This window comes from Salvelinus namaycush, chromosome 12 (genome assembly GCF_016432855.1).
Source record: "Salvelinus namaycush isolate Seneca chromosome 12, SaNama_1.0, whole genome shotgun sequence".
NCBI classification, from domain to species: Eukaryota; Metazoa; Chordata; class Actinopteri; order Salmoniformes; family Salmonidae; genus Salvelinus; species Salvelinus namaycush.
The window spans coordinates 23,769,663-23,795,492 of NC_052318.1; the positions used below are offsets into that span (position 1 = coordinate 23,769,663).

General features: G+C 43.1%; 1 protein-coding gene and 1 long non-coding RNA gene across 2 annotated transcripts; one reads left to right on the plus strand and one right to left on the minus strand.

Annotated features, from left to right (window-relative positions):
- Positions 1–848: 848 nt before the first annotated feature.
- On the minus strand, positions 849–24,007 carry LOC120057009 (E3 ubiquitin-protein ligase CBL-like). The gene is made up of 15 exons (XM_039005357.1): positions 23,461–24,007; positions 22,024–22,271; positions 17,544–17,690; positions 17,236–17,392; positions 11,526–11,647; positions 11,223–11,360; positions 10,927–11,014; positions 10,493–10,624; positions 6,967–7,194; positions 6,600–6,716; positions 6,163–6,449; positions 5,517–5,675; positions 5,244–5,371; positions 3,241–3,423; positions 849–3,136 (listed from the first exon to the last, which is right to left on the minus strand). The coding sequence occupies exons 1-15, from the start codon at positions 23,602–23,604 to the stop codon at positions 2,820–2,822; spliced, it is 2,595 nt and encodes an 864-aa protein (XP_038861285.1). The 5' UTR covers positions 23,605–24,007; the 3' UTR covers positions 849–2,819.
- LOC120057010 lies at positions 6,515–24,064 on the plus strand. Its single transcript, XR_005477867.1, has 3 exons — positions 6,515–6,734; positions 23,514–23,886; positions 23,980–24,064. It is a non-coding gene; the product is annotated as an uncharacterized LOC120057010 (long non-coding RNA).
- Positions 24,065–25,830: the final 1,766 nt, after the last annotated feature.

The window sequence follows — 25,830 nt, forward strand, 5'->3', positions numbered from 1 at the left end:
ACAACTGAAAATACATATTTCCACTGATAGATTTAATTCACAACAGCCAAAATTGATTATGACATACACTACGGTTTATAACAGAGACCCAGAATGTGATCGACGGGGGAAAGGGGTGAGTTCTCCCATCTAACCACTGTTATGCTGTCTCCTGGAGTTAGTAGTACAGTAGCTTCAGATTTCATGCTTGGTGGGAGGAAGAGGATGTTCAACACAATAGTCTAGACATGTTGGAACAGCAGATTTCATATGCATTTGAATGCTCTACAGTTACCAGATTGGAAACAGTTCTCTAGTATTATGATATTGGGGGGGGGGTTAGTGTTAGGACATAGACGGATACACTTCCACACTACATTCCCCCAGGAGGCAGCAGCAACCTTGTCCTGGTTGATAAGCACATCAGGTACTCGTCAGTCTGTCCCAGCTTGCAAGCCGTGAGGTTGTTGGTTTTGTTTGGTGGCCATAATGTCTTTCGTTTGGGCATGCCTTTGGTATTTTTCCTTTGGTACATATATGTTTTGTCACCATCTGAACGAATAATAATCTGCTTTGACTGGCAGAACAAGAAGTCAAGACGGAGCTGGCCCTGAACTCAGTAAGTTGCTGTCTCCTGGACACATTGGGGGGAGGTTAGTGAGGACCAACACGGTCCTCAAAATGCTGATTTCTCCCAAATGTGCACATTCATTCAGGTGACAGACCATGTAACTAGGCCTAGGACCCCTAGACAAAGTGCAAAACAATATTAGTAGGCTAGTTATTGGGTTTGTAACAAGAGCTACATAGACCATATCTTTCAGTACTACAGTATTATAAAATCTTCTACCAAATATACCAATCAAATGTTAAAGAAAATATTGTTTATTTGAAAATCTTTAATGGCTGAGGCATGAACACATGGCAACATAACGAATGCTGAGTACATTAAAATGAATAAATAAAATACTTTAACTACACATGCAATAAGGCAATGATTTTGTTAGTTCTCTCTGTATGTACAGGTGAGGCAACAATGTTATCTTCGATCGAAAGACAAAGCACCAACTGTGCTTCTGTACACCAGTAAATTCTGCAACTATTGAGCAATGACTAGTGTGGCGTATGAAACCACAGCAATCTCTTATGACAGAGTGTCCTCTTGTGGTGAGTCCACATATGAGCGACACAGTGGAAAGCAGAGGCCTGAAGTCAATTCTCAAATGATTTTACAAGGAGTGGCACTTAAGTTGATGATCAAGGAATTGCAGTCAAAGTACATCATAATTTCAAAGAAGTTAAAACAGTATTGAACTCAAGCGAAACAAACAGATGCAGAAATATCATGGCCATTCTTTACAACTAGAAGTATCTACAACTAATAATGTGATTTAAACCTGTTATTAAATGCTTTTGGCTTTGAATCCAACACATTAACACCTAACATTTTTGGTGTGAGTCCCCAAATAACCTTGGCATATTACTGCACATTGTTCAGTCTGTTGTACCTGAGTCCAGAGGACAATGACAAACTCCCTGTGTTCAACGGGGTTTCAAATTCAAAAGGAAAGAGATTTAAATTATTCATATATTAACAGATTTCTCAAAATGTGTCAAACCCACATCCTTGGGAGAAAAAAAACAATCCTAATCAAAGTAGGTACAAAGAAAATACATTACTGAGCCACCTTAAGATGGGGCCATACTCTGTTTGTAACGTATAAACAAGAACGTTGTACAAAGTGTTCTTTCCCAGAGGCGGCAGCAAAACAAGTCTGAGGTAGTGCCAATTAAGTACTTCATTTCACTAAATATCATGGTGTATACATGACTTGGATCACTTTGTCTTCTCTGCCCAATCAATATATTATTGTCTGGAAAATGAATAGTATGGATACAAAAAAACAAACCCTTACAAGCAGCAGTCCAATTGCACACTGATTAGCAGAGAGCAAAATTGAGATAGGGCACATATACTCCCTTCATTTTTAAGTATGACATTAAAAAAAGGACACTCACTTTAAAATATATAAGCTATTCACAGAACTAACAATAAGGCTTAACCGTGAAACCACTACCACTGGTGGTATTAATACAATTATACAAAATAATGACATCAGAAATGTTACATTAGTTCACCAGTCAATGTTAGCACTACATTGAATACATTCTGAGATTACATACACGTCATTCAGGCTTATATATTATAAGACGATCACTAAACCAGGAACTAAAGCAATTTGGAGTTATGCTTACTTTTTAAAAATAGTTACTGCAATTACAGTGAAATGTATGACTTGGAGCCCTGTAACACTGCAATCCAACTAAAATATTCACATTCATTGGCTTTAGCACAAACCACAGAATCAAATGCTTTAGTCTCCACCTGGCGTATCTAGCTACAAACTGTATGTACGACTATGACCCAATCAAAACTAACATGGGTGGGAGTGGGAATCATGAGTCAAGTTTGCCCCAACAACAGTTACTGCTGCTGCACAATAAGTCCATAACTATTCCTTCCTGCAGCCTAAGCACACAGTGTGAATTTCGGCTTACTCTACCTTGCACTCAGAAACAAGGAAATGCTTAGAGCCACACAATAAGACTGGAGGCAAGCACAAACGCCCATACAAGGGTCAAAGGCTTGGCCATACAGAGGCCACGTCAAGCATTCTCCCTCTTCCTTTAGATTTTCTCACTTAGATGCCTATGCATAGGACCGAGTCCTCTTCCCCTTACAATTTACAGCACTTCCAGACCTGTCACAACCAGCACAGTAGAAATGCTATCCATTATGGCACAGTGAGTAAAGTATATAGGGTGTGGTGTTGAGGCTGCTATGTGAGGATGTGGGCCGTGGAGGGGATGGACACAAACTCGCGCAGGATGTTCTTAGCCGTCTCCAGGTTGTTCTGGGCGATCATCAGGGCCTTCTGGATGTCCTGGAATGAGTAGCCCTGGCTCATCAGATGCTCTATCTCCCCGTTGATGGGTAGCGCCACACTGGGAACGGGCCCCCCTCGGGAGCCAGCTGACAGACTGGCGGCAGGGGGCAGGGCTTCTGGGGTAAGGGGGCGGGGCCGTTGGTCTGAGTTGACCCGGCGTGGGAGGGGCTTAGGGGGGCGCTCGGGGTCCTGACCTGATGAAAACGTAGCTGGGAGAGAGGAGAGAACATGTTCGTGGTGTTTGATAAATATAACTCTTAACATGACAAAGCAAGAGAGGAAAAGGACCGAAAACGAATGCTGAGTTACATACATGCATCTATGTTAGGGCTGTCCATTGATAGGCAGCTGAAGGCGGCCGAGGTGCCGGTGACATCAGAGAGGGTGCGCCTGGCGGGTGCTGGGGGAGCCTGGGGGAGCCTGGGGTAATCATACTCATCCTCCATCTCCTCTACCATATGGTGCAGGGAAACCGCAGGGGGAGGGATGAGGTAGTCTGGAGGGTGAACAAGAGGATTAAAGGGATGAAAAGAGTGATTTGAATACCCTGAACACAGGATATACACTACTGTTCAGGATATACACTACTGTTTCGGTCACTTAGAAATGTCCTTGTTTTCCATGAAAACATATATGAAATGAGTTGCAAAATGAATAGGAAATATAGTCAAGACATTGACAAGGTTATAAATAATGATTTTTAATTGAAATAATTGTGTCCTTCAAACTTTGCTTTCGTCAAAGAATCCTCCATTTGCAGCAATTACAGCCTTGCAGACCTTTGGCATTCTAGTTGTCAATTTGCTGAGGTAATCTGAAGAGATTTCACCCCATGCTTGGATCGGCTTGATGTGCACTTCTTACATACCATACGGTCAAGCTGCTCCCACAACAGCTCAATAGGGTTGAGATCCGGTGACTGTGCTGGCCACTCCGTTAAAATACCAGCTGACTGCTTCTTCCCTAAATAGCTATTGCATAGTTTGGAGCTGTGCTTTGGGTCATTGTCCTGTTGTAGGAGGAAATTGGCTCCAATTAAGAGCCATCCACACAGTATGGCATTGCAAAGTGGAGTGATAGCCTTCCTTCTTCAAGATCCCTTTTACCCTGTACAAATCTCCCACTTTACCACCACCAAAGTACCCCCAGACCATCACATTGCCTCCACCATGCCTGACAGATGGCGTCAAGCACTCCGCCAGCATCTTCATTTTTTCAACGTCTCACAAATGTTCTTCTTTGTGATCTGAACACCTCAAACTTAGAAACTTGTCCATAACACTTTTTTCCAATCTTCCGCTGTCCAGTGTCTGTGTTCTTTTGCCCATCTTTATATTTTCTTTTATTTTTATTGGCCAGTCAGAGAGGGCTTTTTCTTTGCAACTGCCTAGAAGGCCAGCATCCCGGAGTCGCCTCTTCACTGTTGACGTTGAGACTGGTGTTTTGCGGGTACTATTTAATGAAGCTGCCAGTTGAGGACTTGTCCTCTTGCTCAGTTGTGCACCTGGGCCTCCCACTCCTCTTTCTATTCTGGTTAGAGCCAGTTTGCACTCTTCTGTGAAGAGAGTAGTACACAGCGTTGTACAAGATCTTCAGTTTCTTGGCAATTTCTCGCATGGAATAGCCTTAATTTCTCAGAACAAGAATAGACTGACGAGTTTCAGAAGAAAGTTCTTTGTTTCTGGCCGTTTTGAGACTGTAATCGAACCCACAAATGCTGATGCACCAGACACGCAACTAGTCTAAAGAAGGCCCATTTTATTGCTTCTTTAAATCAGAACAACAGTTTTCAGCTGTGCTAACATAATTGCAAAAGGGTTTTCTAATGATCAATTAGCCTTTTAAAATGATAACCTTGGATTAGCTAACACAACGTGCCATTGAAACATAGGAGTGATGGTTGCTGATAATGGGCCTCTGTACACCTATGTAAATATTCCATTAAAAAGCAGCTTTTCCATCTACAATAGTCATTTACAACAATGTCTACACTGTATTTTTTTAATCAATTTGATAAAAATTATTATAATGGACAAAAAAAATGTGATTTTCTTTCAAAAACAAGGACATTTCTAAGTGACCCCAAACCTTTGAACAGTAGTGTGCATTTTCCACTTGCTGAGATACATAACTGTAATCTGATTGTGGCCACATTCATTGAGATAGTATGTTTCTTGGCAGGTGTAGACATGCAAAAGACACCAGTGTGATTCAAGTTGCATGATGGTTTTCTGATTGTACAAAGGGGATGACTTATGTAACTTCATGTGCAATCAGAAAAGTGAGAATAGAGATCCTTCATCCATCTCCATGTACCTGACTCTGGTGGCTGCTGGGGCAGGGAGGGCAGAGGGAGGGGCTCAGTAGCACTAGCCTGGGCCTGGATGTTACACATGGACTCATACACCTGAGGGTCCTCACAGTCCACATCACACACCACAGTCCTAGGAGAGAAGGGGGAGGGGAGAGAGAGGTAGGGATGGAGGAAGATAAAGGGCAGAGGGAGGGGCATCAGAAAAACCTTAGTCAGGACCCTGTACTGATCATAATCCACCTGGTCACCTCATAGTGACAGTGTTGAGCACTCACCGTGAGTCGTGGTTAGTGGGTTGGAGCGGTGGTGGTGCGGGCACGACAGCACCCGCCATGGCCCAGGAGGGTCCTGCTGCAGGGAGAGAGGTGGGGCTCATGTACTCATTCTCCTCATCACTCCCAGATGACTTCTCACCAGTAGTCTCCTGTTGAGGCCTAATAGAGAGCAAGACAGACTGAGCCAGGTAATACATACAACACATTGAATTACCGATCAGTCACTCTGAGTTACTACAGGGTATATAGACAATCTAAGTCCCAGAGAGCCTCTGATTCAACCAATCACGTCACGAATGGAAGGCCACCATTACATTTGGGGTGGCAGGTAGCCTAGTGCGTTGGACAAGTAACCGGAAGGTTGCAAGATCGAATCCCCGAGCAGGTAAAAATCTGTCGTTCTGCCCCTGAACCCACTGTTTCTAGGCCGTCATTGAAAATAAGAATTTGTTCTTAACTGACTTGCTTAGTTAAATAAAGGTAAAATAAAAATATATATTTTTAAATTCAATCGAGTGTTTTAGTGCTGGACTAGAATAAAAATCTGCATTTCCCATAACTCTTCAGGGCAAGAGTGACTTCTCTCTATTGAACATCTACATTACATTCATACCACATTTTATCCATATCTATACAAATGCCATACCCGACTGCCAGGGAGTAGATAGCGTTGGTCACTGCTAGCGGCTTTGCTCTGTGGATGCAGTCACTGTCACTGGGTCCGTTGGTCTGTGGGGGGGCCTTGGCTACGTGCCGGGGAACCATGTAGTTGGAGGCCCAGTTGGGCTCTGGAGGGGTGCATGGCAGAGGTCTCCTTTGGAGCCGGCCCTCTGGGGGTCCAAGGGGAGAAGGGCGTTCGGGTGGAGGAGGTGGGGGTAACTCTCGCAGGGCAGGAGGGAGGGGCAAAGGTTTGTCTCTGTGGAGGGCTGCAATCTGGGGAGAGCAGATATTAATGACTGTATGCAATACTGTCTCTCTGGATTAGAGTGTCTGCTAAAATAGTCAAATGTAAAAGTCACATGACATGCATGGGCACACCATTATATACATAAAAGCTTGAATTTGATTAGGTTTTCCACTTGCCTTGGTTGTTGCTCCTTGGCCCGGGGCCCCTGGGGAGGTGGGGGGCCTCTGCTGCAGCAGGTCCAGCCTGGGGGGCACAGGGGGCAGCGGCGTCACAGGGGAGGGCGGGCGCTCCACCTGAAAACATCAAAACAAGTAAGATGTGAGCTTGTTTCTACAACATGTAGATGGAGGGAGATGTTTTTTTGTTGTTGATTTACTGGGTGGTGTATCTAATTATTGAATTCTGAAAACTACCAAGTCTTTTATAGATTGTCTTTTCACTTTGACCACAAGGACACAATGATGATGTGAGATGGTGTGTGTAGGAGAAATAGAGAGAACAGACAAAGCCTAGCTGGTCATAGATGGTGGCTGGGGGTCTTGCCTTGGTGCAGGCCAGCCTGCTCATGATGAGGTGGGGATCCTCCAGGCGCTCGTCATCGTCCTCGTCGTTGCTGAGGGAGACTGACAGGGAGCCCCCTCCTTCCACCCCGTAGGGCCCCTGGAAGCTGGCCCCGCTGCTGCTGTTCTTGGGGTGGAAGGGGTCTACCACGATGGGCTCTGTGCCTTTAATCTCACAGCGGCAGAACGGACAGCCCTGCCCCTCCGATTCCTGGGAGAGCAATACTGCAGTTTAAAAAAAAAAAAAAAAAAAAAAAAAAAAAAAAAAAAAATCGGGCCAAGGGCCGATATCCACAAAGCATCTCAGAAAAGGTCCAAGGAATCCTGTGAACCTGTTTTAAGAAGAAAAAAACCCTCCCAGCTCAAGAGTAGGTTTTAGGATGATGTTAAGACACTGCTCAGACATGCGGCATCACCAGCGTGAATTCTATATAGCATGCTTCAGACAACAGGGAATGTGACTGTACATCAAATGTAATGGTAAAATGTTTTATATAATTTTTGCCCCTCAATCACTTTGCCTACTCTTAATTATCACCTAATGTTGGCATGCACAAAATTTATTTTAATCAAATTTCTATGGTTAAAAGTGGAATTTTCACAATATTATTGTTAGCAACACACACTCGTTGTCACTCCCGTTGAACAACTCTAAATCACTTTGGCACAGTAGGCATCAAGTCACTTGTCGATAATGTTGCATACAACACTATCAAAGTTAACACACACACTACATATGCCTTCAATTTCACTACTTTTAGGCATGCCCAATTTAGAGATTTTTTTACAACATGTTGCCTTCTAAACAGATAACTTTAAATAACATGTAGGTAATTAAATAATCAAGTGGTTAAGTATTTAGGCACATCATATAAAACATGTCTTGTGAAATTGTCAAAAGTGCAAGAGATACTTTTACATGTAGGTCTAGATTATTTATGGATTGATGAAATATCAAAACATTCTGAACAACTCAAAAGCAAATTGCATGTGACACAGGAAACACTGACTCACTGAATTTTTTTTATTATCAAGACACCTGTTGAACTCTTAACTGGTCAGGGCAGCTTATGATGCGTCCTAAATATGTCGACTAGGAGTGACCTATGACTAAAGAAGCTTCATGCATTGCTTTTAGTTTTACCCATAAGAGTAGGATGTGCTATGTAGGTATAACTTCTCGTTCTCTCAGAGAATCTGTGAACATAAGTTCAATCAGGAGAAACGACAGGGATTATCCAGTCGCAGTACATTTTAATGACCTAAAACATTACATTTCTACCTTTAGATTTTGTGGCATAGACAAAGTTAAGATATCAGGCAGGGGAGGTGATATAAATAATAACCTGAGCAAAGGAGAATGTTTTGGGATTTTCACTCTCCAGACATTATTTCCTGAAGGTCTTAATGATGAAATGCCTATGTCTGTTATGTTGTAAATGTGAACATGAATTATTCCCCTATTTCAGATTACTCTGAGGTTTGTCTTGCGCTGTACCCAGCGATTTATGAAAACTTGCTTGGTAGGTCGATGTCCTCATTGTGGTTTTACAGACGTCTTTAATACGTTTTACAGTGGGGCAAAAAAGTATTTAGTCAGCCACCAATTGTGCAAGTTCTCCCACTTAAAAAGATGAGGCCTGTAATTTTCATCATAGGTACACTTCAACTATGACAGACAAAATGAGGAAAACAAATCCAGAAATTCACTTTGTAGGATTTTTAATGAATTTATTTGCAAATTATGGTGGAAAATAAGTATTTGGTCACCTACAAACAAGCAAGATTTCTGGCTCTCACAGACCTGTAACTTCTTCTTTAAGAGGCTCCTCTGTCCTCCACTCGTTACCTGTATTAATGGCACCTGTTTGAACTTGTTATCAGTATAAAAGACACCTGTCCACAACCTCAAACAGTCACACTCCAAACTCCACTATGGCCAAGACCAAAGAGCTGTCAAAGGACACCAGAAACAAAATTGTAGACCTGCACCAGGCTGGGAAGACTGAATCTGCAATAGGTAAGCAGCTTGGTTTGAAGAAATCAACTGTGGGAGCAATTATTAGGAAATGGAAGACATACAAGACCACTGATAATCTCCCTCGATCTGGGGCTCCACGCAAGATCTCACCCCGTGGGGTCAAAATGATCACAAGAACGGTGAGCAAAAATCCCAGAACCACACGGGGGGACCTAGTGAATGACCTGCAGAGAGCTGGGACCAAAGTAACAAAGCCTACCATCAGTAACACACTACGCCGCCAGGGACTCAAATCCTGCAGTGCCAGACGTGTCCCCCTGCTTAAGCCAGTACATGTCCAGGCCCGTCTGAAGTTTGCTAGAGAGCATTTGGATGATCCAGAAGAAGATTGGGAGAATGTCATATGGTCAGATGAAACCAAAATAGAACTTTTTGGTAAAAACTCAACTCGTCGTGTTTGGAGGACAAAGAATGCTGAGTTGCATCCAAAGAACACCATACCTACTGTGAAGCATGGGGGTGGAAACATCATGCTTTGGGGCTGTTTCTCTGCAAAGGGACCAGGACGACTGATCCGTGTAAAGGAAAGAATGAATGGGGCCATGTATCGTGAGATTGAGTGAAAACCTCCTTCCATCAGCAAGGGCATTGAAGATGAAACGTGGCTGGTTCTTTCAGCATGACAATGATCCCAAACACACCGCCCGGGCAACGAAGGAGTGGCTTCGTAAGAAGCATTTCAAGGTCCTGGAGTGGCCTAGCCAGTCTCCAGATCTCAACCCCATAGAAAATCTTTGGAGGGAGTTGAAAGTCCGTGTTGCCCAGCAACAGCCCCAAAACATCACTGCTCTAGAGGAGATCTGCATAGAGGAATGGGCCAAAATACCAGCAACAGTGTGTGAAAACCTTGTGAAGACTTACAGAAAACGTTTGACCTCTGTCATTGCCAACAAAGGGTATATAACAAAGTATTGAGATAAACTTTTGTTATTGACCAAATACTTATTTTCCACCATAATTTGCAAATAAATTCATTAAAAATCCTACAATGTGATTTTCTGGATTTATTTTTCTCATTTTGTCTGTCATAGTTGAAGTGTACCTATGATGAAAATTACAGGCCTCATCTTTTTAAGTGGGAGAACTTGCACAATTGGTGGCTGACTAAATACTTTTGCCCCACTGTATGTACACACTTTATTTAAATATTTATGAAATGCATATTGTTATATTTGGTAGCACTTATTTGTTTCCCCTCAACTCCAACCCAATTTTATGGGTGGAACGGATGTGGGTGGGGCTAGGTCTACATGAGGGTGCTAATTTAAAAAACTCAAAAGCTCTGACGAAGGCCGTGGAACCGATACATAAAGCTTATTAAAGAGCAGAGTGCGGGTTTCTTTTTCTCATTTTACCCATAAGAGTAGGAATAAAATGTCTATTCTCAGCACTTTACGACCAATAAAATGTACAAAATGAGTGTGAAACAATAGACACTCTTGCAAGATGACCTAATTCTGGGAAATACCTGCCAGGCAGTGAGACAGGAGGTACACATGAGGTGGCTGCAGGGCTCTATCTTTACATCCTTGTCATTCTCGGCACAGATCTTACACAGCTGGAATGTGGAGCCCATCTCACAGTAGAGCTCGTACTGCTCCTGTAGCACAGGGAAGAGAAAGGATGAGTATCACACACGTAAACGATACATCAGAATTGTCATCTCAGTGTATGAGATACTTCAATAGGACAAATATTCAATTCTGATTTTAGGAAACATCCATCCATCTGACATAAGACAGATTCACATAAATCTGAATAAGTATACAAATGTATGTTTAGGGTATTGTAAGCAATTGAAATTTACATTAGGCAAAAGTTTGAGTCACAAGTGCATCTGAAGTCTGAATTACGACCTGTAGTGAATGTTATGAACTTAGTGGATGTGAGAATGTGTCTGACCTGTGTGACTTTGATGTGGTCCTGTGGGGAGGGCTCACACAGCCCTGTGAGGTCTGGGTTCTGGGCCCGGCCATCCGGGAACAGGTAGCTGGAGAGAGAGCAAAAAAAACAACATTTCAATGGCCAGTTGAAGCCACAGGCTAATTAAATGAGCAATTATGTGATGATTGAAAGAGGTTGAAATCAGTTTGACTACCAACTACAGAGGAAACGTCACACAGATTTTGCAAACGCCTTGACTGAACCAGAAAAGCTAGTATTTGGTCATTCTTTCATCTTGATTATGTCATACTCACAATCCCTCCCTGAATCCATCAATGAGGGCCTGAAAGAGGGGCTTGTTGTGGGGGATGGTCTGCAGAATGTTCCCATCTGCAGTGACGTAGCCAACGGCCCACTGGCCCAGCCGAGTGCAACTCAGTCTGAAGATATAACTGACAGAGGCAGACCAAAGATGTGTGGTGTGAGAGAAGTTGAGTGTGTACATGTTGATGTACTTGGATGGTCTGTGATGTTTTTTTGAATGCAAGTGTGCATGTCAAAATATTTACTTCAGCGTCAGGTGTATGTGTCGTTGTGTATGTGTGTGTGTGTCTCACCTGCCAGGCTTGTGGATGAACCTTTGAAGTCGGGCCTTAACCTCGTCATAGGTGAGGAAGGCCATATACCCCGGGTGTGTGACAGCCAGGCTGTTCCAATTCCTCAGGAGAGATGACCACGGCTGCACAATACAACACACACACCACGGTCAGAACCCTTAAGCAACAACAGCTTCTCTTTGTATTGACAACAAATCTTTATCCTAGTTAACAAAGAAGAACTTGTGTTCTTCACCTGATATTCACGGCAACAGTGGTCACCAACGATGTTCTGGAGAACTACAGGGCGTGCATCCTTTTGTTCCAGCCTAGCTCTAAATCTCCTCAATGCCTTAATGATCAATTGATTTCTAGTTGAAGCTGGCGTGTAGTGATGGTCGAGAACAAACGCCTTCACACCCAGTTGGTCTCCTGTGGCCTCATTTAGAACCGTTGTGTACATTTTACACTAAATATTGAGATTCATAAATTTGGCACATGCCATGTTTTCTGTTTATAAAATCAGACCTGTCGTAAAACTGTATCTGTGAAAAAGCATAACAACTCTGCCTGAAAAACACCCTTCACCTTTTATGGTGACAAGAAGGTCCTTATTTTCTGTATACTTTGGTAGTATCTAAAGGGAATAGCAATGGCGAACTTGATTAAATGTATTTGGAGGTGTTGGCAGAATGGTTTCTTTTGCAGTTACATTTGCTGTAGCCTGACAGTTTGAGAGACAAAAACAATTAAATTGTTGTGCACCTGTAAACAGATCACTCGAATTCAATGATGTTTTGCATTTACTTTATCCAGAACCTAAATATGCTGCACTGCCCACAAATTCTGAAACATTGTCTACTCAGAAAAGAAAAAAACCTGTCTGTTCACCTGATAAATTCTACTGTTATAAACCACGCTCCCTTTCGGATGCATAGAGTAAAACACTTGAAATTATAATGGCCTATCTAATAGGCCCAATTAAATGAGAGATTCACATGGTAATTTGTTGTATGGCTACGTCGGGAATATGAACTCATTGTGGCTAGAAAAGGTGAGGAATTTATTCTTATGATTATAAATTATATTGAAATTTGACATTAAGGTATTCAGACGTAGCCTATAAACGTCAATGGAAAAAGGTCCGTCTGTTCTACCGTTACACTGCGCTTTGGATTGGACAGCATAGACCAAAATACTTTAAAATAGCTTATCTATTTACTACTGTGAAGTGGGTTCAATTAAATGAGAGATGGGACGAATGGTAGCCCATCCTAACTTGTTGTAGGCCTATTGGCTATTTTGCGAACTTATTCTGCAATTATCGTGGAAATAAAATAACAGGAAATAGATCAAATTAGGTTTTTGTTCTTCTCACTAACAGAAAATGATTGCATCTTGTTATAACACTGAACAAAAATATAAATGCAACATGCAATGTGTTGGTCCCATGTTTCATAAGCTGAAATAAAAGATCCCAGACATTTTCCATATGCACAAAAAGCTGTGAAGCTTCATTAAATAGTACCCGCAAAACACCAGTCTCAACGTCAACAGTGAAAAGGCGACTCCGGGATGCTGGCCTTCTAGGCAGAGTTGCAAATAAAAATCCATCTCAGACTGGCCAATAAAAAGAAAAGATTAAGACGGGCAAGAGAACAGACACTGGATAGAGGAACTCTGCCTAGAAGGCCCGCATCCCGGAGTCGCCTCTTCACTGTTGACATCGAGACTGGTGTTTTGCGGGTACTATTAAATGAAGCTGCCAGTTGAGGACTTGAGGCGTCGGTTTATCAAACTAGACACTAATGTACAGTCGTGGCCAAAAGTTGAGGATGACACAAATATACATTTTCTAAGTGCTGCCTCAGTTTGTATGATCGCAATTTGCATATACTCCAGAATGTTATGAAGAGTGATCAGATGAATTGCAATTAATTGCAAAGTCCCTCTTTGCCATGCAAATGAACTGAATCCCCCCAAAAACATTTCCACTGCATTTCAGCCCTGCCACAAACAACCAGCTGACATGTCAGTGATTCTCTCGTTAACACAGGTGTGAGTGTTGACGAGGACAAGGCTGGAAATCACTCTGTCATGCTGATTGAGTTCAAATAACAGACTGGAAGCTTCAGAAGGAGGGTGGTACTTGGAATCATTGTTCTTCCTCTGTCAAACATAGTTACCTGCAAGGAAACATGAGCCGTCAACATTGCTTTGCACAAAAAGGGCTTCACAGGCAAGGATATTGCTGCCAGTAAGATTGCACCTAAATCAACCATTTATCGGATCATCAAGAACTTCAAGGAGAGCGGTTCAATTGTTGTGAAGAAGGCTTCAGAGTGCCCAAGAAAGTCCAGCAAGCGCCAGAACCGTCTCCTAAAGTTGATTCAGCTGCGGGATCGGGGCACCACCAGTACAGAGCTTGCTCAGGAATGGCAGCAGGCAGGTGTGAGTGCATCTGCACGCACAGTGAGGCGAAGACTTTTGGAGGATGGCCTGGTGTCAAGAAGGGCAGCAAATGAAGCCACTTCTCTCCAGGAAAAACATCAGGGACAGACTGATATTCTGCAAAAGGTACAGGGATTGGACTGCTGAGGACTGGGGTAAAGTCATTTTCTCTGATGAATCCCCTTTCTGATTGTTTGGGGCATCCGGAAAAAAGCTTGTCCGGAGAAGACAAGGTGAGCGCTACCATCAGTCCTGTGTCATGCCAACAGTAAAACATACTGAGACCATTCATGTGTGGGGTTGCTTCTCAGCCAAGGGAGTGGGCTCACTCACAATTTTGCCTAAGAACACAGAATGGTACCAACACATCCTCCAAGAGCAACTTCTCCCAACCATCCAGGAACAGTTTGACGAACAATGCCTTTTCCAGCATGACCTTGCCATAAAGCAAAAGTGATAACTAAGTGGCTCGGGGAACAAAACATCGATATTTTGGGTCCATGGCCAGGAAACTCCCCAGAACTTAATCCCATTGAGAACTTGTGGTCAATCCGCAAGAGGCGGGTGGACAAACAAAAACCCACAAATTATGACAAATTCCAAGCATTGATTATGCAAGAATGGGCTGCCATCAGTCAGGATGTGGCCCAGAAGTTAATTGACAGCATGCCAGGGCAGATTGCAGAGGTCTTGAAAAAGAAGGGTCAACACTGCAAACATTGACTCTTTGCATCAACTTCATGTAATTGTCAATAAAAGCCTTTGACACTTATGAAATACTTGTAATTATACTTCAGGATTCCATAGTAACATCTGACAAAAATATCTAGAGACACTGAAGCAGCAAACTTTGTGGAGATTAATATTTGTGTCATTCTCAAAACTTTTGGCCACGACTGTACTTGTCCTTTTGCTCAGTTGTGCACCAGGGCCTCCCACTCTTTCTATTCTGGTTAGAGCCAGTTTGCGCTGTTCTGTGAAGAGAGTAGTACACATCGTTGTATGAGATCTTCTGTTTCTTGGCAATTTCACACATGGAATAGCCTTAATTTCTCAGAACAAGAATAGACTGACGAGTTTCAGAAGAAAGTTCTTTGTTTCTGGCCGTTTTGAGACTGTAATCGAACCCACAAATGCTGATGCTCCAGATACTCAACTAGTCTAAAGAAGGCCAGTTTTATTGCTTCTTTAAATCAGAACAGTTTTCAGCTGTGCTAACATAATTGCAAAGGGTTTTCTAATGACCATTAGCCTTTAAAATGATAAACTTGGATTAGCTAACAAAACGTGCCATTGGAACACAGGATGGTTGCTCATAATGGGCCTCTGTACGCCTATGTAGATATTCCATTAACCCCCCCCCCCCCCCAAAAAAAGAATCAACCATTTCCAGCTACAATAGTCATTTACAACATTAACAATGTTTACACTGTATTTCTGATCAATTTTACATTATTTTAAATGGACAAAGAAATTTTTTTGAAAGAAAAACACAAGGACATTTCTAAGTGAATCCAAACTTTTGAACGGTAGTATACATGTGTGTATAGTTACTGACTATGCATAGATGATAAACAGAGTAGCAGCAGCGTAAGAGGGGTTGGACACACACACAATGCAAATAGTCCAGTTAGCCATTCGATAACCTGTTCAGGAGTCTTATGGCTTGGGGGTAAAAGTTGTTGAGAAGCCTTTTGGTCCTAGACTTGGCGCTCCGGTACCGCTTGCCATGCGGTAATAGAGAGAACAGTCTATGACTGGGGTGGCTGGGGTTTTTGACCATTTTTAGGGCCTTCCTCTGACACAGCCTAGTATAGAGGTCCTGGATGGCAAGTAGCTTGGCCCCGGTGATGTACTGGGCCGTAGTGCTTTGTGGTCGGAGGCTGAGCAGTTGCCATACCAGGCAGTGATGCAACCAGTCAGGATGCTCTCGATGGTGCAGCTGTAGAACCTTTTGAGGATCTGAGGACTAATGCCAAATCTTTTTAGTTTCCTGAGGTGGAAAAGGCTTTGTCGTGCCCTCTTCACGACTGTCTTGGTGTGTTTGGACCATGATAGTTTGTTGGTGATGTGGACACCAAGGAACTTGAATCTCTCAACCTGCTCCACTACAGCCCCATCAATTAGAATGGGGGCATGCTCGGTACTCTTTTTCCTGTAGTCCACAATCATCTCCTCTGTCTTGATTACGTTGAGGGTTAGGTTGTTATTTTGGCACCACCAGGCCAGGTCACTGACCTACTCCCTATAGGCTGTCTCATCATTGTCCGTGATCAGGCCTACCACTGTTGTCGTCTGCAAACTTAATGATGGTGTTTGAGTCGTGCCTAGCCACGCAGTCTTGGGTGAACAGGGAGTACAGGAGGGGACTGAGGGGCTCCAGTGTTGTTGATCAGCGTGGCGGATGTGTTGTTACCTACCCTCACCACCTGGGGGCAGCCCGTCAGGAAGTCCAGAATCCAGTTACAGAGGGAGGTGTTTAGTCCCAGGATCCTTAGCTTAGTGATGAGCTTTGAGGGCACTATGGTGTTGAACGCTGAGTTGTAGTCAATGAATAGCATTTCTCACATTGGTGTACCTTTTGTCCACTGGCAGGTAACCACTGCTGCACTACAAACTAAACATACAGGCAACTCTGCTCCAGCTCAATTCTCAAGGCTAATTTGAGGAAGTCATTTTGGTTTCCATCTGCCCAGACAGACTGTGCCAACACTTGTGGCTTCTGTGCACACAAAATCGAAGGAACTACTGTAAAGGCCCCGCCCTGTTGAGAGACATCCAATAGAGGACGTACTGACTGTACTTTAACCACCCCACCCTAAATAATGATAGAGCAGCCATCTCTAGCTTTGTACTCACACGTCTTTATTGCCACTGATGGAATAAAAGGTACCCATGTTTTGTTAGCTTCTACAGTTAACTATCTACACAGCAGTTGAGCTCTGTAAACATTTGGCTCCTCAGAGAACTTTGAAAAAGGTAGTTCATTACTTATGAATATGATGACCGCTACAGTAAGTGGTCCTGAATTGACTTAATGTAAGTCACTTTGTATTAATTTAGCAGATGCTCTTATCCAAAGTAATATGATAGTGAGTGGGTCAGGAATGGGAATTGGAAGCAGTGAAAGCAGATTCCCTACATATTGGTGGTGGAAGGGGTGTACAACTATTTTGGTAGTGGATGAGTTGAGTTTCCACCATTCAATCTAAAGTGCTTTAGGCACCTGGAAAAGTTATTAAAACCCATCCATCATTATTTGCATTTGAGAAATCCTTACCTGGAAGAGCCTGGTGAAGATGTCAAACTCGAAGACGGAGATGTAGTCGTTGCATGTGAGGTCGATGGTAGACTTCAGAGCCATGGCCTCCAGGCCTGAGCTGATGGGGTGGAACTCATGAAGAGCCTGCCGGAACATCCTCCATGGAACAATGGTCCTACAGAGAGGAGAGGGTTTAGTGATACAAAAGTAGTAATTATCCCCAGGCATGTTTTTAGTTAAACGTTTGTTTCATTTGAACCAATTTTGTAAATACAGCATCCCAACTAAGGAAATTTGATAAGATAACGGAGCCCAAAAAAACTCACTTGTCACCAAAAGACCTCCTCCAGAACTCGGCGGCGTCGGCTTTGGTGATGCGGAAGTTGTCTCCTTGGAATAGGCCATTGGGAAAGATGGCTTTTAGCTCAGCCAGCATGTGGCTGAATATCAGCGACAGCTTGGTCAAGTTCCGCCTATGAAGAAAAGGTAGGTCATCTTAGCGTCCTCAGACAAACCTCATCCCTGAAGTTGACCAATGGTAATGTATTTTCTTGACTTTGGCACCCCCGGGTCAAACATTTAAGGCTAGGTAGTATATGCCTAGTCTTTTAGGATTGGATGCCTTTGAGTTGGGGTTGGTATACAATCATTCAGCTGTAAGAATGTATGATGAGCTTCTTAGAAGTGTCATCTGCTGAGAACCCATTGCAAAGGCACACAACACCAAACCACTAATCAATGTGTATGTTAACCTTTTTAATGACCAAACTATTGCATTGGTATACGAGTACTAGCATGTCAGTTTCTTATAATGGCACATGCATTTATTCTAATTGTGAGTCAGAAGAATCCCTGATAGCATCATTGATTCCACAGAACTAGAATGAGATATTTATGATTGCTAAACTGAAACTAAAGTAAACAGGATGGGTTTTAGCTTAGCAATGTATTTCTGAGTAGAGGAAATATACCCTAAAAATATCTGTTTGTTTAGCTTAAGTGGTTCTTACATCCCCACTTTTTTTATGCAACATGACCTGCAACTAAATAATAAATGCCCAATTCCTATTTTCTAGTATTTTTTGTTGTGGCTAAAATGGCAAAAGATTTTTTCAAATAACACTTGCTTAATTAATGGAACATTGGTTTGAGGTGTGTGGTAGTTTCTTGGAAATCGTATCTTCTCAGCATGCAGCACTCTGCCTGTCACAAACCACCATAGAGATTCAAAACACTGATAACACAGCATCTCCCACCAGGGTCATTGGGGGTGTTCCTGTTTTGAAGCTTAACTCTTGAGTTCAGCATAAATGCGCTTAAACATTTCTACCACTTGCGGGGGAGTGTAACAAACCACATTAACTAAAAAACCAAGACATCACATGAGAAACCCCACCAAAAATAAGACATACCAGTAATCTTGACAATAAGAAAGGAAACATTTGATAGGATCACCTAGGCCTACTTTTCAAGTTGGGTTCTAGCCTTTGCGCTAATTTTGACCTCACCTGGTTTTACAATCAACAACTATACTGAAAAATAAAACACCACAATTTAAAAGATTTTACTGAGTTAGTTCATATACAGCGCATTCGGGAAGTATTCACACCCCTTCACTTTTTCCACATTGTTACATTAGCCTTATTCTTAGATGGATTAATCCCCCCCCCCCCCCCCCAATCTACACACAATACCCCATAATGACAAAGCAAAAACAGGTTTAGAAATGTGAGCAAATTTATTACAAATAAAAAAAACAGATATTACATTTACATAAGTATTCCGACCCTTTACTCAGTACTTTGTTGAAGCACCTTTGGTAGCGATTACAGACTTGAGTCTTCTTGGGTATGACGCTACAAGCTTGGCACACCTGTATTTGGGGAGTTTCTCCCATTCTTCTCTGCAGATCCTCAAGTTCTGTCAGGTTGGATGGGGAGCATTGCTGAGATGTTCGATCGGGTTCAAGTCCGGGCCAATCAAAGACATTCAGAGACTTGTCCCGAAGCCACTCCTGCGTTGTCTTTGCTGTGTGCTTAGGGTCGTGGTCCCGTTGGAAGGTGAACCTTCATCCCAGTCTGAGGTCCCGAGCAGGTTTTCATCAAGGATCTCTCTGTACTTTGCGGCGTTCATCTTTCCCTCGAGCCTGACTAGTATCCCAGTCCCTGCCTCAAAAACATCCCCACAGCATGATGCTGCCACCACCATGCTTTACCAGAGGGACGGTGCCAGGTTTCTTCCAGATGTGACGCTTGGCATTCAGGCCAAAGAGTTCAATCTTGGTTTCATCAGAACAGAGAATCTTGTTTATCACTCTACTCTACTTTTGGCAAACTCCACTCTACCATAAAGGCCTGATTGGTAGAGTGCTGCAGAGACAGTTGTCCTTCTGGAAGGTTCTCCCATTTCCACAGAGGAACTCTGTCAGTGACCATCGAGTTCTTGGTCACCTACCTGACCAAGGCCCTTCTCCCTCGATTGATCAGTTTGGCCAGGCGGCCAACTCTAGGAAGAGTCTTGGTGGTTCCAAACTACTTCCATTTAAGAATAATGGAGGCCACGGTGTTCTTTGGGACCTTCAATGAAGCAGAAATTATTTGGTACCCTTCCCAAGATCTGTGCTGACACAATACTGTCTTGGAGCTCTACGGACAATTCCTTAGACCTCATGGCTTGGTTTTTGCTGTGCTTTGCACTGTCAACTGTGGGACCTTGTATAGACAGATGTGTGCCTTTGCAAATAATGTCCAATCTACTGAATTTACCACAGGTGAACTCCAAGTTGTAGAAACATCTCAAGGATGATCAATGGAAACAGGATGTACCGTTAAGTCTCATAGCAAAGGGTCTGAATACTTATGTAAATCAGGTATGCTTTTTATAGATTTCTAAAAACTTGTTTTCGTTTTGTCATTATGGGGTATTGTATGTAGAAAAAATATATATTTAATACATTTTAGATTAAAGGCTAATGTAACAAAATGTGGGATAAGTGAAGGGTCTGAATAGTTTCCGAATGCACTGTAAGAAAATCTGTCAATTGAAATAAATAAATAAATTAGGGCCTAATCTATGGATTTCACGACTGGGAATATATATATATCTGTTGGTCACAGATACCTTAAAAAGGTAGGGGCGTGGGGCCTCCCGGGTGGCGCAGTGGTCTAGGGCACTGCATCGCAGCGCTAGCTGTGCCACCAGAGATTCTGGGTTCGCGCCCAGGCTCTGTCGCAGCCGGCCGCGACCGGGAGGTCCGTGGGGCGACGCACAATTGGCCTAGCGTCGTCCGGGTTAGGGAGGGTTTGGCCGGTAGGGATATCCTTGTCCCATCGCGCACCAACGACTCCTGTGGCGGGCCGGGCTAACCAAGGTTGCCAGGTGCACGGTGTTTCCTCCCGACACATTGGTGCGGCTGGCTTCCAGGTTGAATGCACGCTGTGTTAAGAAGCAGTGCGGCTTGGTTGGGTTGTGTTTCGGAGGACGCATGGCTTACGACCTTCGTCTCTCCCGAGCCCGTACGGGAGTTGTAGCGATGAGACAAGATAGTAATTACTAACAATTGGATACCACGAAATTGGGGAGAAAAGTTAAAAATTAAATTAAAAATAAAAATGAAAAAAGGTAGGGGCGTGGATCAGAAAACTAGTCAGTATCTGGTGTGACCACCATTTGCCTCTTGCAGCGCGACACATCTCCTTCGCATACAGTTCATCAGGGTGTTAATTGTGGCATGTGGAATGTCCCACTCTTCAATGGCTGTGCGAAGTTGCTAGATATTGGCAGGAACTGGAACACGCTGTCGTAAACGTTGATCCAGAGCATCACAAACATGCTCAATGTGTGACATGTCTGGTGAGTATGCAGGCCATGGAAGAACTGGGACATTTTCGGCTTCCAGGAATTGTGTACAGATCCTTGCGGCATGGGGCCGTTCATTATCATGCTGAAAAATGTGATGGCGGCAGATGAATGGCACATCACTGGGCCTCAGGATATCGCCACGGTGTCTCTGTGCATTCAAATTGCCATCAATAAAATGCAATTGTGTTCGTTGTGCCTAGTTTATGCCTGCCTGCCCATACCATAACCCTATCGCCACCATGGGGCACTCTGTTCACATGAGCAAACCACTCACCCACCCAACACCATTCACATCGTCTGTGGTTATGAGGCAGGTTGGACGTACTGCCAAATTCTCTAAAATGACGGAGGAGGCTTATGGTAGATAGAAGAACATTAGATTCTCTGGCAACAGCTCTGGTGGACATATCTGCAGTCAGCACGCCAACTGCACACTCAGTAAAACATAGTTGGTGGCGGCTTATGGTAAAGTAATGAACATTCAATTCTCTGTTAACAGCTGTGGTGGACATTCTAGCGGTCAGCATGCCAATTGCACGCTCCCTCAAACTTCTGTGGCATTGTGTTGTGTGACAAAACTGCACATTTTAGAGTGGCCTTTTATTGTTCCTAGCACAAGGTGCACCTGTGTAATGATCATGCTGTTTCAATCAGCTTCTTGATATGCCACACCTGTTAGGTGGATGGATTATCTTGGCAAAGGAGAAATGCTCACTAAAAGGGATGTAAACAAATTTGTGCACAATTTGAGAGAAATAACCTTTGTGTGTGTATGGAACATTTCTGGGATCTTTTATTTCAGCTCATGAAACATGGGACCAATACTTTAAATGTTGCATTTATATTTTTGTTTGGTTTATAAACTATTGCCTTGAAGAAACAACATGTTGGCTATAGCAGAAACAGACTGGCTACCAGCAGGCGCAATATCCCCCTCCATTTTACCTGGGTTGAGAGTTCTCCTCATACATGCGCTCCTTGGCCTCCTTGAACAAGCTCATGGTCTGCTTGATCTTATTGGTCAGGTTCTCCATCACCACCCGGAAGTACTCATTCTCCCCGAGCGTCTCTATCTTGCCCTCGTAGCGTGACAGTATGGTGCGGAGGTGCTGGTAGGTGTCTGGCAGTAGGTCCAGGATGTATGGGGGGCTGTTCTTCAGGGCCACCTTAGGGTTCTGGCACAGACGCACCACCTGTGTGGGAAAGGGAGGGTGAGACGAGGTCAGAGGAACCTGGAGAACAGTCAGGAGAGCAAGTCTGGCCCTAGAAATTACAAGAACTGAAAGTGTCACTAGTAATATCATGCTTACACTGGGATGGAATTAAAACAACGACACAGGATACAGATGCACTTGTTTTGTTCTGCCTTTATGATTTATGATAATATGTTCTATTGCTTGTGTGGGCCGACTGCATGAATGGGGAAGATGGACAGATATATTTGAATGTAGAGACAGAATAACCAGTCAGGACGTATCATGATACACAGTGTGAGAGTAAATTTGGGGTATGAATGACCTGGATATTTACATGCAAGTGGAGAATTCAATATTTACATTGTGGCTCCTGCTTGTGGTTAAACCAATTATTTACAGTCTGGATGATGTTTGTAATTCAACTGGGTTATTCAACCAGGCCTAGCCAGTCCCTTGTTATGGTCTCAATTGTCTTATGACAGTACACCAGGTAGTCCTCATCTTTGTATTTAAGAAAATACAATTCACAAAATGTAAGTGTTGATATTTTTACCACACCAGCAGTAGGAAAAGGAACATACAACCTCAAATGATAGGCCTACACAATTGTATGACAAATGTATAAAACATGACAAAATAATTTGGTATTGTTGTTCTGGTTGAATAGGCCATTTGACACAGGGATCAGTTAGGTACAATTGTGTTAATTCAAACTGAGTCAGTGAGCAAAAAAAAAAAAAAAAAAAAAAAAAAAAAAAAACACGTGATAGTTCAATCACACATTTGAAAATAGACTTAGTTGTGAAACTCAATAGGCAAGTGTCTTCCTGCCAAAGACAACTTGCACACTGTTGAAATCAAAATACTGTACATTGCTCAATTAGCATAATTTGTGAAATTCGGGCCATTTGGGGGAACAACGTATTGGAGACCATTTTATGAAGAAAAATAACTAAATGTCTGAAAACATTCGCTTCATTTTGCAGACTAAATAGTATTTACATGATCAGTCGTGGTAATTGTTCCCCTCATTTAGAAAAAAAGAATGTCAAACTATGTTCTGTGACCTATTGTTTTGCTACACTATGGACATTACAGTAAACCTGGCATTTCATATGTTAAGTATTCTTGCCATTTAAATGCACTTACCATAAGACCTGAGGAAATTAGATGGCTTGTTACCTACCTTATCCATAAGTTTCCAGCATTTCTCCACCATTTTCTTGTCTACCACTGCAGGTTGGTGAGGCTGGAGAGGCTGGTGATGGGGCTGAAATGCGTCCTTCATCAAGCCGATGAGACCTGCGCCCCTCCTCGGATTTCCTGCCATGCTTGTCGCCGGCCGGGGGAGAGCCCCGAGGCGGTCAATGAATGACAATTCTGGGCACGTATTTACAGACAACTGCCGTGATTACTGTCTCTATAGTTCTCTGATAAAGAGAGTAATAATCACACAAACCTTGCTAAACGAAGAAAACCGTGAGCTTGCTAACTAGCTAATTTAAAGTCCTCATCCGCCTTCTCATTTCGTCGGAAAAGACAGGCGTTTGCATAACTCAACCTCCTGCCTGTTTTTTTTTATTTCTGACCCGTCTGTTATCTTTGGAGACAGGTAAATACAACAGTGTACACTGCCTTATATCTTCAGACATTCAGCTAATTAGGAAAGTAACTTCTATTTGTCTGTTTTCTTCCTATGTTTCAGCTTTTTTTTGCCTGTAGAGTAAATTGGCTAACTTCCGGTTTGGAATGATCTTCAAATGTCAAAATAAAAGTCATTTTGAAACCCATGAAATAATGCTCTTATGACAATTACGTTTTTAATGAATACAAAACAAACATTACAATGCTATCAAAACAAGAAAAAACATGTTAATAATACTAAATGACAAAAACGTAGGCACATTTTTCATGCTTTATTTAAGCAATAAGGTCCGAGGTGGTGTGGTATATGGCCAATATACCATGGCTAAGGGCTGTTCTTAGCGCGACACAACACGGAGTGCCTGGATACAGCCAAACCCCCGAGGTGCCTTATTGCGATTATAAACTGGTTACCAACATAATTAATGCAGTACAAATAAATGTTTCATCATACCCAAGGTATACGGTCTGATATACCACGGCTGTCAGCCAATCAGCATTCAGGCCTCAAACCACCCAGTTTATAATGAGAAATACATTTTTATTTTTATACTGAGTTCAGTAATTCAACAAAGATGTGTTGTCAGTCATAATTGTTGGTTTGGATGTACTGTAGTTATGTGCCTTATAGAAAATGAAGATGTATGTTCCACATCTTTTACATGTTACAAAATCACTAACAAAGGAGGACTACAACAGCACTATGTCTGTGTTGGCAGCTGTTGGGTCACCTAACCTACTTTTTAGGATTCCAAGTGCTGCAGTGCAATATATTATTATATTCTGCCTCAAAGCCAAGAGTGACTCCCATAGACATATGTGTTACAATGTATGTAGGAACTGTAGAGGACTGTGTTCAGGATAAAGCATTCAAGAGCAAAACAGGTTGACAACAGGCTCTGACAGTCAAGCCAGCAGTGTGTGCTGGCTCTAGTCCACATCTACCCTCAGAGAGAGTATGTCCTGCTCTCAGCCTGGCTAAAGAAAGAGCTCTCATCTTTTGCTGACCAGTGAGGCTCGTAGTGTACAGACGGAGGAGGTACAGCTAGTTGCCCTCCAAACTTAATGTTCTCATCCAGCACTTTGACTAGGCCTCCATTACAATAACTTACATTCCATTGAACAAGGAGCGGCACACCAACACATTGGTGAAGAACTAAAAACGGGCACCCTGCAAATGTTCCATATGCACAAAAAGCTTACCAGACGAGACAGTGCGTTCAAAGAGCTGGGAACCCTCAAGGTGCACTCCATTACTGTACTGGAGCTTATCGCATCTCACCTGTGGGCATCATCAAAAGTCTACCCTCTTGGGCGGTCACTCAGTGCTCCTGTAGCAGCCAAGGAAGTCTGGGTCAAAGGTTATCAGTCACATGCTGAGGGTGAGGCGATTTTCTTGCACATGCTCAGTAGTACCTGGACCACCCAGGACGACTCATCCTCCATTAGTGAGGTTAACAGGGAAGGGTCCTGCTGAGGCTTCTGGGAAGCCCTCATTAGGGAGGGCCAAAAGCCAGCTAGAGTGCTACACTCGGTAACATCCTTAACAAGTATGTGGTGGATCCGTTTAAGTGCAGAGGACACAATGACCTGCTAGAAGACCAACATATTGGACAACTCCACCTGCAGATGTTAACAACTGGCAACTTGCACATGACCAGTACTCGCCTACCAGTCGAGGCAGTGTGTTCAAATAGACAGTACCCTCAAGTGGTGCACTCCTGCACTACTGGAGCATGCAGTGGATCCACTTAAGTGCTGAGGACGACATGACCTGCCGGAAGACCATTTCAAATCCACAGTATAACCTGGTGGACATAGAGAGGGGAAATGAACCTCAGTCTATCTCCAATTTGGGCTCAAGGGGCAATAGCCCCAAATGGGATATCTGATGTTCACTAACGTACAAGCC

What these genes read in the sequence shown, in the direction of transcription:
- LOC120057009 (XM_039005357.1), bottom strand. Translation starts at nt 23,604, where the DNA reads ATGGCAGGAAATCCGAGGAGGGGCGCAGGTCTCATCGGCTTGATGAAG. An exon ending in GCTGGAAACTTATGGATAAG is followed by an intron (nt 22,272 to 23,460) that starts GTAGGTAACAAG and finishes TTTCCCACACAG; the next exon opens with GTGGTGCGTCTGTGCCAGAA. An exon ending in CCAGCAGCCACCAGAGTCAG is followed by an intron (nt 3,424 to 5,243) that starts GTACATGGAGAT and finishes TTCACCCTCCAG; the next exon opens with ACTACCTCATCCCTCCCCCT.